General features: G+C 42.5%; 1 protein-coding gene across 5 annotated transcripts in view; it reads right to left on the bottom strand.

The window, feature by feature from the left end:
- FRY (FRY microtubule binding protein) overlaps nt 1-12,353 on the bottom strand; it is a 349,740-nt gene that overhangs the window by 265,744 nt on the left and 71,643 nt on the right. For 2 of the 5 annotated variants that reach the window (XM_044249552.1, XM_044249553.1), the window contains exon 1: nt 837-1,112. The exons of the other annotated variants lie outside the window; for them this stretch is intronic. In XM_044249552.1, the coding sequence (XP_044105487.1) occupies nt 837-906 (70 nt within the window). In that variant the 5' untranslated portion in view covers nt 907-1,112. Of the gene's footprint in view, nt 1-836; nt 1,113-12,353 lie in introns of those variants that run through there. 5 annotated transcript variants of the gene reach the window in all.

Below are 12,353 nucleotides of genomic sequence, written 5' to 3'. Positions count from 1 at the left end.
CTTTTATCCAGAGCAAGCACAAAGGCTACTGGAGAAATAGAAAAGACTTTGTTTTTAAACTATTCAGAAGACACAAGGCATCACTGATCACCTCAAGGCCTCATTTTAATTGGATTCCAGATCCACGATGCCTTAGAGATATTCTTTTGGAAATATATTACTGCTAAAATCTTTAAGTAGGTCAGCAATGGAACTTCAGAAGCCATAACATTCTTAGATCCTAATAAACGATCAGGGTCAGAACCTTACTTTGTGTATATTTCAGTAAAGCATGTTGTGGGTTTGGACCACAACACATCAGGATTTTTACAAATCCAAATATTAAGGAGCATTCTGAACATCATCCACACAGACAAGAAAGAGAGAAATAAACCTGTAAATGCCTCTAGATACAAAAGAGATGAATCTTGGGTTTGGGACTATTAAGTACTTTTTTTTCTCCAGACAATAGACTAATAGGAGAATTACGAAGTATTCTGACACCTTCCACACCCCTCCAATTAAACCACACTTCACCAAATACTTAGATAAAGCCTGATTAAATAAACATTAAGGCAGAAAATGCAGCCTAGAATGCCCCATCCTGGGCTCTGCTGGAGTCTGAAGGGCCATCTCACTGGAAGATTTAACCAAACAATATCTACTGTGATTCCCCTGCAGCCTTTGCACTTAAGGAAAGCTAGTTCAGTCTCTGACATTTTGATTTTCACAGCAGACCCAACCAAAAAAAACTTCCTGGGCTCCCAAGCTTATGCCTCCAGTTGAGATTGGATTTCTGGAACCTTACGCAACAGCCAGCAAACAAACAAACAGAAAAGGTTATTTCTATTACTCACTATTACTCCAGGATTTCAGTAAATATTTGATACTGATCTCAAAGAAGCCGGAATCCTGCTGGCTGGCCATGTCGGCGGTATACAAAGAGGCTCCCGGGACTGGACTGGGAGCCGCTGGAGGAGCAGGTACCGGGCGTGGAGATGTGCCTGTCACAGGTTAGTGATGTAAGCGGGGGTCAGCCGCGGAGAGGGAGGCTCTGCAGGTCTACCTCCGGCATGGGCAGGGAGCCCTCATTTAAAGGACACCGAGGAGCGAGCGGGAGAGAGATGCTCGGCCGCTCCTCCTCCTCCTCCTCCTCCTTCTCCTCCTCCTCCTCCTTCTGCTCGGGGTCCAGGACTTGCTTCTTATTTGCTGGGTGCTGATCTGCCTGCAGCCCTCAGAAGGCGGCGGCCGCTGCTTTCATTTCTGGGCTGCCATAACCAGAGCCGGCCGCTGCCGGCCGCCCGCATGCTCTGCTCCAGCCAGGTACGCTCCGAGGAAGTCCCCACCTGAGCTGCGATCCGTTTTCCCCCCCCGGGGAAGGGAGCGTTTCTTGGCTGGCCTCCCTGACCCCGTGCAGACCGCTCAGCCCACACAGCTCTCCGCAGGGCTGAGGGATGGGCTGGGAGCGCCGCCCCCTGTCCCTGCCCCTGCCCACGGGCTCAACCTGAGCCGCCCCTCGGCCGCGGACTCAGCGGGAGGAGGGGGAGGAATCTCCCAGCTTCTGGGGCTCCTCACTCTTCAGAAATGCTTCCAGGGAGCAGCCCGCGTGAGCACTGGCTGCTACTTCCCCTTGTGTCTGTCCCTGAAATAATACACAACCGCATCGCGCTGCAACGGGCGAAGCTAGCTGCACCCCTGGATCTGGCTGCAGTGACGTTTTTCAGAAAAGCCCCATCTGTCAGCCTTGTTGCAGGAAGAACGCTGGGCTTTTTCTTCCCCCTTCTTTCACCGGCACAGTGGAAGCGGCACTTTGTGCCTCGCCCTCCCAGAAAGGCTTGCCGTTTGGAAAGGCACCGCACCCCGAAACGTGTGCGTCTGAAGGGCATGCCTGGTCGGCTTGTTTACAGAATGTCAGGCTCCATGGGCAGATCTGTGTCTCAAACCCATCACTTCTAAGAATCGCCGAGCTCACGGAAGCTTATTTATTTGTGTTAAAAGGATAAGAAGCAAAGGCATTAGATTCCTTGCTGTACAATGGCTTTTTAGTTGGTGAAATCTCGCTATCAGGTGTCCTGATTTCGGTTAGCTGTATTTCATGTTATCATATAGCTTGACTAGGGGATTAAATAAGAGCTTTCTGATTTTGACAGGCTGTCTTTCAGTAGGTGGGATTTGACCAACCATCTCACAAATAACGGAATAGTTCTCCCTTTCTAGTACATTTCTGATTAATATTTTCCAAAGGAATGAATAAAGCCATATTAATAATTATTGAACATAAAAAAAAATGTTGGGCAACTCCCCTCAAATCAACAAATAGGACTTTTTAGATTAACAGTTCTTTTGAGAAATGGAAAGAGTACAATGTACTTCTAAGATGAAGAGTTTTTAAAAATTTAGCACTACAGAGAACCGTGCTATGTCCTGAAATGCCCCCAAGACACCATCATTACAAGCATTTCAAGCTCCTTACACTTACACAAAAGGCAAGCCCTGAGCCACTAAGATTTCCAGCTCTACTCACAGTGCTTAATTCCTGTGAAATCACTTATCAGATGGACTTTCTCTTTTTTCTTTTTTCTTTTTTTTCCCTTTAAAGACTTTATTTATTTGAGAGAGACCAGGCAAGAGAGCATAAGTGGGGAGCAGAGGGAGAAGCAGGTTCCCCACCAAACAGGGAGCCAGACACCGGGCTCAATCCCAGGACCCTCAGCTGAAGGCAGAGGCCAACCACGAGCCTCTGGACTTCTTTTTCATTTACAGTCTTACTAGAGTTGATAAACTAATTCTGTTTTGTCACCTGTACTTTGAATGAATGGGTTCCAAGTGAAACAGGACCCAAAGGTTTTACCTCAAAACAGCAATCACCTCTGAAAACAAAAACTAATATTCATACCCACCTTTCTGAGGCCTCTGCATGGCAATGAATGAACAGGAAGTCTGCATGGTACTTCTGAGTTAATGAGCAGAAAGTCTCCCAAGACAGGTCCCAGATGCCTACCTGTCTCTAGACCTTAGCTAGCAGAACTGGGGCAAGCTATTAATCTCACTAAGCCTCAGTTTCCTCACCTGAGAAATGAGGATAACAGTGGTAACAACCTCATTCAGTTTTTTGAGAGATTAGACGACATTATGAATAAAGTGTTCTGCATAGTGTCTTGCATAGAGTGAACAACTAAGTTTTAGTGATATTGATATTTAGGATGAAACCTTGGGCAGGCCAGAATCCAACTTTGGAAATTAACCAAGTTTGTACTGCTGGTATGACTTAGAAGGTGTAGCACTTTTGAACACCAAAGGTAACAATGTACGGCTAGCAAGTTGGAGACATTTGGAACAGCTGTAATAAGCAAGCACACTGTTATGTACTGTTACTCAAGCATACAGAGATTCTCTTGGTCCACCTTATAAAAGAGATCTTTAACTGGCTTTTCAAGGTTTTCAGCCCTACCATAAACATATTAACTGGCTGAGAATGCCACTCTTACATATATTTCAAGAGGAAATGATCATAAAATTTTTTTTTAAGATTTTATTTATTTATTTGACAGAGAGAGATTACAAGTAGGCAGAGAGGCAGGCAGAGAGAGAGAGGAGGAAGCAGGCTCCCTGCTGAGCAGAGAGCCCGATGCGGGACTCGATCCCAGGATCCTGAGATCATGACCTGAGCCGAAGGCAGCGGCTTAACCCACTGAGCCACCCAGGCGCCCCTGATCATAAAATTTTAAATGCTGTTGAGAAAAGAATGTTTTTAATGGCATCTCATTTTCCCTGTGAAGAGCGAATCAGTAACTAAGAGCCCAGTTTCCGTCCGTTAGAACCTGAAATCTTGCTCATGTGTGCTTTTCCCCCCCTTATTTGAGTACCTTTAAAGAGAGCATATATTGTAAAAGAACAGAAAAGGCCTTTTGTTTTGTTGAAAGGCCTACAAATCAAATAGAATGACACCTGCTGCAAGCTGGGATAAAACATTTATCCTTTTGTCTCCTCTCTGGTGGGGGCAGGGACGTTTATAAAACAAAATGTAGTCAGAACAGGCACCTGGACAGAGGAACTTAAAATACAAAATAAAATCTGAATTTGTCCCTGGCTTCTTATGAGACTTCAGATGCCATTTAAGAGGAATGAGGGACCTTTCCTTCATAATCTTAGGAGACCATATAATGAACCTTTAAGCAAGGGGTTAGGCAAAGATTTTGGAGGTGCAGAGAAAAGTAGCAGTAATACAGGAAAGCTGAAAGGTCTCAGGAGTTGGTATCCAAGAGTAGGAAAAAAAAAGTCAGAAAGTGACCTGAGACATAATTAGTAATACCATCTACATTTATTCAACACTAATACTGTGTTTAAAAATACCTATTTTACCATATTGAATCCTACCCCCCCCATCTAGGAAGTACTCTGAATAGCCCCATTTCATAGATGAGTAAATGGAGGCTGAAAGAGGCATAGAATAAGGTCAAGGTCATAGAGCTAGGAAAATTTAAGTCTAGCAAATTTTAGAACCAGAGTCATTTTCCTCTCCTCTCCTCTCCTTTTTCCTTAAATCACAAGCAAGGCAAGAATCATGGTTATCAATCTTCTTATCCAAAGTTCAGGAAGAGATGCTAAGACCATTGTTAGCACTCCTATTATTAGCGGTAGGCATGCATGACACGTCTGGCTCTCCAAAATTGATTACTGCCTTCCCATTGGGCTCTAGCTTGCAGAAGGAATGGTTCCTTGGGACTTTGGCCCACCCTGAAGGAACCTAGAGAAGAATACTGTTATTTTTCCCATCAATTTGACTCGTTGTACAGGTTGTGGTCTGATTAAGGGTGCTGGACCTGGGGTAGAGGTGGGACAGGTGAGGGTGTCACGTTTGTCTGAACACCACTCTCCAAGCTATAAAGGGGTGGAAATGGGCTATGTCCACCCTGGTGTGTGCTACACATCTGCCCAATACTGAACCCACAGGAAGGGGTGCCTCATTGTGATCCATACATACAGCCAATGGACTGGTGGTAGCCTGGGGCGGTGTGGAAGGAACACCAAGAAAACAGAGCATTTCAAGAAGACACAGGCCAACTGGTCACCTGTGTCCCAGCCTGCTGAGCGGAAGGGTGGGATGAAGGTGGTGAAAGGTGTGTGGATTGATTGTATATTACAATCTGTGGCATGTAGCCATCCTGCCTGAATTCCTACTCTCTCTTCTCTCCCTCCAGAAGAGCCACGTGTCCCTCAGTTGTGCATCTGCCACAGCCACAGCCCCTAGCACACACTAAGATGCAAAAAACACACAGAGTCACTGAATGAACAGACGTGTCACGCATGCCTACCGCTATCGGTTGCCTGCGGCGGGGGGGAGGGGGATGTACAACAGAAGTGCAATCAGTTTGTGTTTTAATTCATATTTAATTTTTCTTTCCTAGCATTTCTGAAAATTCTTTTTTGAGATGAAAATGTGTGGTGTTCAAAAAAATGTGACAACAAAGCTAGGCAAACAATCTGGATGCTTGCCAACATCCAGAGCCATCTCCTAATGGTTTTAAAGAGTCTGATTGAGTTGATTGGGTTAGGGTTGGAATCCGCCCCCTTTCCCTGTGGATGGTGGCACGTGGGCACACATGTGTAATTATTGTCAGAGTGACATGTACGTTCATGCATAGAATGTATTAGGCAGAAGAAAAATGTCTTCCTAGCATCCTGAGGAAACAAAGGAAAATCACTCATTGTAAGAAAAAATAGCTTTACCAGTTTTTGCTCAGTTTACAATTCTAAACAAAAAGCATGAAATATATCCTATTCCTACTATTATCTATTGTTGGCTAATAAGAACAGTTCCAAGTCAAATTAAGCATCACCTAAGATCAATGGCGACAATTATAGAGAAGGCTTTGTTTCTCCTTATGCAGGATGAGGTCCTTTAGAGATAAAGAAAGCTTCAATATCAATCAAAAACTTTTTTGATATATTTTAGGTACATAATTTGGGGCTGATCTATCTTGTGCTAAAAACACAGTAGAGGAAAAAAATATGAAGTGATGCTACATCATATTCATTTTGTAAACAGAAAACTCAATAATCACTCCCTTAAAAAAATCCAACCCACACACACAAATCTTCACAAAAATAGATCCTGCAAATTTTGAAAACGCTTACTCCATTACTATTCAGTACAAATACTTTTTTTTTCTCCAAAGGAACGGAAATACATTTAAATGTTCTGAATGCCCCAGAACCTCATTAAAGCACAGCTTGTTTTTGCCCAGATTCAGACGTAAACAAGGAAAATTGTCTCTTAAAATGGTTTCCATTAAAAATTAGCAGCAGAACCCATTTTTTTCCCCCTACTCGCCTCCTCTGCAAAGGAGTTTCATAAGGGACTGCAATCCCTGACAAAGGAATCAAATGTCAGTCTAGCCCAAAGGAAGCCCATGAAGGATTTGAGCAGTGAAAGGCATCTGATGGCAGCAGGGAGCAGGGTCAAGTTTGAAGTCACCCCCCTTGCTGCTCTGCACAGCCAGCCCCTCCACAAGCCCATGACAACAGGGTGTGTTACAACTTTAACATAGGGTAGGGAATTAACATTAATCGAGTACTTGAGGTTGAGACACTGCAAGGCTGTATTTCAGAGGACCTATGTAAACACACACAAGCAAAGGGCCACATCTCCTGGGCACTTGCAAGACGTGTCTCAAAAGTGGCGCCAACACATCATTAGAATGGGTGTGTGTTAACTCCGGTCTCTACCCCCAGCATCTTCATAATGGGTGAAATGAACATTGGGCCTCTCTTCCAACACTTCCCACCAACGTTCCCTATATTTGCTCTTGAATGATGACTTCCAGAGCAAATATTCCCCAGATATTAATTAGAAGGGGCACGCTGTAGCTGGCCAGAGCTAAGGCCCTGCTCTCCCACCTAGGAGCTCTGTTGTTTGGTTGCTGAACACCCCACAGCCTCAGTTTCTTCATTTGTTAAATAGTGCTTATCTCATGGGTCTGTTATGAGGATTACATGAGCACATAGACGACAACTGTTCAGCAGCAGATCTAGAGCTAGCAACAAACCCAGAATATGCAGCACAAAATGCCCCCTTAACTCCAAAGTCAGGTTAGGGAAAGGGTGAGAGAGAGAGAAAGATTTGGCTTATCACAGTGGGCTCCCATCTCCAGCCCCCTCTATCATCCCCAAACCTCCCAATCCACCCCTAGCTCCCACTGGCTGCCAGGGTAAGGCCAAAATTTTGCAAAGTAAAGAAAGCCTGAACTTCTGCACATACAAAAATGTATTATTTAATATTTTAGTGCATCCAACTTTTGGGTCCCAGGGTAAAGCCAACTAGATGTTCTGGTGAGCTTAGTATAGACTCAATATCTCCCTAATTTACTCTTCTCATTGACCTCTCAAGGCAGTGCCTACATATTTGGATATTAAGCTGAAGCCAAACTAGGAGATACAGTTCATACATAATTTGTATGTACAAGTATAAATATTTGACCTCAATTTCTGCAAGGCACAGTAGGAGTTAACACACTATTTAGAGACTGTATGTGAAGAGAAAATATGGATTTCTTCCTCTGCATTTTATTATGAAAGCATACAACAGTGTTGATAACCTTACTACCCTATTTTCAAATACCACCAGCAACCAGAGAAATTAATTACACTGAGATACAAACAGGTCCAATATCATGAGCTACAACAGGAGCCAACAATTAATACATGATTACAAAATATTAAGTCCTTTCTAAAGAAAAACATGGCATTTGCTTTTGCACATCATTATTTACCAAAAATGCACAGACTGATAATACTTAGGATAAAAAACAGTTACATTAATCACCATTCTTCCCAAACATTAGATGCCATTGAAAGAACTAAGAAAATAGTTTTTCCTTATAAAAATGATAATTAAACAAACAAACAAAAAAGATGCATTTCCATAGTTGCATTTAAGTGTTTTGGCTATAGCAAGACATTTCCATTATTAAGTGATTAAAAATTAAGTACCCAATTTTAGGGCTAGAACTAATATTCCCACTAATGTTCCCAATTTTGTACACAAAAGTAAATATTAGATTTTAAGTCCTAAGAGGCAGATCAACTTTTCCTCGCAAGTACCATTTAATGTATATAGTTATTAAAATCTAGAATTTTAAAGTCAATGAAATTGGGAAAAATTGGAAATTTTGATTAGTTTTTTTATATCCTTGCTACTTAAACATTATACACTTTTCTCTTTCTTTTAAGTGTGATCACATGTTTGCAGTTATCTATCAACAAATTCTGATGGACTGGGAGTCAGGAAACTTTATCCTGTTCCTTACTCTAACCTGAATATGATGACCTTGGGCAAGTTACTTCCTACTAAATGAGGAAAGCTGCTTCTTATCACCAGATGGGCTCATCTCCTGGGACAGGCCCACCTTTGATTTCTCATATTATTGGGCGGGGCCCCCATACGGGAAAAGAACAGTGCACAATAAATGATTTGATGTCAGTCTTTGGCATTTGTTACTTGAATCTTTTGGCAATAGATTCACCTTCTCAATTCTGTTCTGATAAAGCTAATATCAAAAGTACCCCCATATATAGCACACGCTGCCTGTCAAGGAAGAGCAGCAGACTTGGGAGCAAAAAATAACTGGGAAAGAGAAAGAGGTAAGTCAAAGTGAAACGGATAAAGTTGTCTTCTGTGAAGGCAGTGAGGCAGTATCAAAGTACTTCCTTTGGTTTAGAGGAAAAGTGGCAGTCTACCGTTGGCCAAGTCCTGGAAACCAGGGATATCCTGTAGCTGAAAACCAGCTCACGGTCCCGAAGATGAAGTGTTGAGCTAAGGAATTAGATACATAGAACAGCCCTTCAGGGGGCGCCTGGGTGGCTCAGTGGGTTAAGCGTCTGCCTTCAGCTCAGGTCATGATCTCAGGGTTCTGGGATCGAGTCCCGCATCGGGCTCTCTGCTCAGTAGGGAGCCTGCTTCCTCCTCTCTCTCTGCCTGCCTCTCTGCCTGCTTGTGATCTCTGTCTGTCAAGTAAATAAATAAAACCTTTAAAAAAAATAAAACAAACAAAAAAAAGAGCCCTTCAGGTAAAATACATGTTTTAAACAGAAGTGGGTCCCTCCCTGAGCATCACTGACTCAACCTTCACAGGGACCATCTGCCCACAGATGGATGGAAAGACCCTCTGATCCCGCCTTTAGAGGAGCCCGGCAACGGTGAACACGTGATCGCCTTCTCCACCCACAGGCACCGTTCCACGTGGTAGAAAATGTCACTCCGAAGGCCCAAGAAAATTCTGCAGGATAGACAAAGTCTTGCCAGGCCTGTTTTTAGAAAGGGTGGGGAAATCACCACCCTATTTTGACCAGACAAGCAGAGCTTTGTGTAGGAGGGTGAGGCTGCTAGAAACCGTAGGAAGGATGATGGGAGGGAACAGTTTAACGGGCTGGTGGGGAGAGCGGTTCCAACTGCCCAGCTCAGCTAAGGAGCCGGAGAAAGGATAATGATCTTTGCAGATGGTCAGGGTGGGTGAGGTCACTTTGAGCGGCCCAGGGAGATAGAGGTGGAGGGTCAGGATTCCGATGCCCACAATGTCAGTTGTGGGGAGACACAAGCTCCGGTCAGCCCTCACTTCGCCAGGTACTGGCCTCAGCGATCCACTCCTGTGGTCAAGGTACTCCCTTCTCGTTTATAGGGTACAGGTGATACTGTACCATCTGCTAGCCACAGAAGGTTGTTTCAGGATCTCAAAGGGGATTCTGTAGATGAAAGGACTTTGTATCCCCAGCGTGTCCGTGTTAGGATGCTCAGGGCTCCAGAAGTCTAAGGATCACACAAAAGGGCAAGAGGTCCCTGGTCAGCTCTAACCTCTTCCAGAAACACATCATCGCTTTCCAGCTATTGTAGACTTCAGCTTCTGGACTAGGGACATACCAGGGTTGTCCTGCTATTTAAGTGGCCATTTGTAAACTCCAGGAATGTGCTGGTGGTTTGCTTGCGCCTTATCCAAATGCCACTTCGGTCTCTGGATAAATACAGGATGGGTGGCAACCGCAGTCTGCCTACGACTCCGCCCTACCTCAAGATTTCTTTTCCATCTTCTTTGCTCTTCAAGGGAATTTTTTTCTTATCCTTTATAATTTTTTTAAATCTGTCTATAAATTCTCTAATCCTCAACTGTATATATTCTTTCCATAAATATAGTTCAAATTTTATGTTCATGAAAACAACAGGCAGCAGAAAAGAAAGGAAAGGGGACATGGATGTGGATGGACCTTCTTTTGAGCTGTTGGATAACATTTTGAGACATTTCTGAGAGTTGAGAAACGTATCAGCAAGAAGGCTAAATCTGGAATGAATATAGCTATACTCTCGACTTTGGCTTTATACCTACTCGTACATATGAGGACAATGAAAGTTATGGGGACTTGAGAGCTAGGACACGGCAGAGTAGTGATCACAACAATAATGCAGATAATGGCTAGCTAGATGACAGAGCCAAACTGGAGCGCAGATCTGATGCTAGGCCAGTTATGTCCGATAGAAATATAACATAAGTCAAATATGCAATTTAAAATTTTCCAGTATGTACATTTATAATAATGAAATGGGTAAAATTAAATATATTTTATTTAACCTAATAAAAACCCAAATATGATCACTTCAACATGCAATATATGTAAAATTATTAGCGGGACACTTAATATTCTTTTTTTTCTTGCACTAAATATTTGAAATCTGGTGTATTATTTTACAGCACATTTTAAATTGGACATCCACATTCCGTGGGCTCAAGAGCCACATGTGGCTAATGGTTCCTTTATTGGACAGTGCAGCTCTAGGAAGTTCTTAACTACTTTTGGACCCTTATGGCAGTCCGGCAAAGCCAATGGGCTCCTTCTCAGAACATCAAGAAGACAAAATGCATGAGATTACAACAGAAACCAGTTATTTTGAAATACAGTTATCAAATTATTTCAAAAACCACAAAACTGTGGTTTTGTAGATACACATTTCTTTACATACACATTAAATACATTGAAGAACATAACCCAAAGGTAAGCCCAGTAATCATAATAATTTTTTAATAAAATAAGAAACAAACAATATTGAAATCTACCTAAAGCAACTGTAACATAATGAAAAAAAATCTGTGATTTCAATTAGTAGTGAAGTCAAAGGTACTGCTCATACTATTTTTGTTGCCTATATTAGTACTTGAGGAAAAGAGTAAATTTCAGTTGGGAGTTAATGAGAGGCAAAATATATTTTTTTTTTCCCATCTCAACCCTTGGATCCCCACTGTGGATCTGCTTGAGAGTAGGTGTTCTCAGCACCAGTCTCTACTCCTCCCACACACCCCTCCTTCCACGACAGCTCACTTTCAGGTGATTCTTGCAGATGGTCATAAATAATTGCTACACATTGGGGAAGCTTCTCATGCTTCTCCCCCCCACCCACTTCTCTTGATTCTACTTCTTCCTCTTACTCTATCCCTTGCTTTCTGCCATTCTCACCACGCTCTTCAGTATCTTATTTGAATCAATTGAGGTGTTCATTAAATGATACCATGTATCATAAGCCTTTTCCCAGAAGCTACAGGTACCACACTCACCAAATAATTAGTTGCTGGGCTGTAAAACCTCAGCTAATTACAAATCCTCATGATCTAATAAGGATGTGCAATGTAACTCACACCTGTGTATGATCTAAATTGCCCATGTTGGAGAATATGTAAGAGGTTCAATAATCTCCCCTCCCCCAAACTTACATGTGTTTTATAAGTTGATGAATGATATCCTAAATCCTTCGAATATCCAAATGGAAAGGAGATAGGGTATATTATTTTATACACTTAAAATAGTGTTCCGATCTTCACAACTAAGTTAGTTTTTAAGATTTCACTTTGCTTTGAGATGTGAAACTCATTTGTGGATCAAAACCAGCATATTCTTTTAATACAACAGAACAGGAAGGAACAATTCAGAGCACATGCTATAGTTATAGGGGTGATCAGGGTTTCATAAAACTTACGTTTTATATATGTATACATACACATATATACGATATATACATATGTGAATGCTGATCTGATGTAAAATATACTTCTTATTGTGAGACTTGTGAGTCATGCTCAGAAAAGTTTGGAAATCTTGTACGCTGCTGGTGGGAATGTAAAATGGTTCAGCCACTATGGAAAAGTTTGGCAGTTTCTCGAAAAGTTAAACATAGAATGACCACAGGACCCCACAATTCCACTCTTTGCATATTCCCTAAAGAACTGAAAACAGGAACTCAAACGAATACACGTACATCCGTGTTCACGGAAGCACTATTCATTGTGGCTGAAAGCTGGAAGAGCCCAAATACCACTGATGGCTGAATGAATACA

This window comes from Neovison vison, chromosome 5, assembly GCF_020171115.1.
Source record: "Neovison vison isolate M4711 chromosome 5, ASM_NN_V1, whole genome shotgun sequence".
NCBI lineage: Eukaryota > Metazoa > Chordata > Mammalia > Carnivora > Mustelidae > Neogale > Neogale vison.
This window is presented reverse-complemented; position numbering and strand designations above follow the sequence as displayed.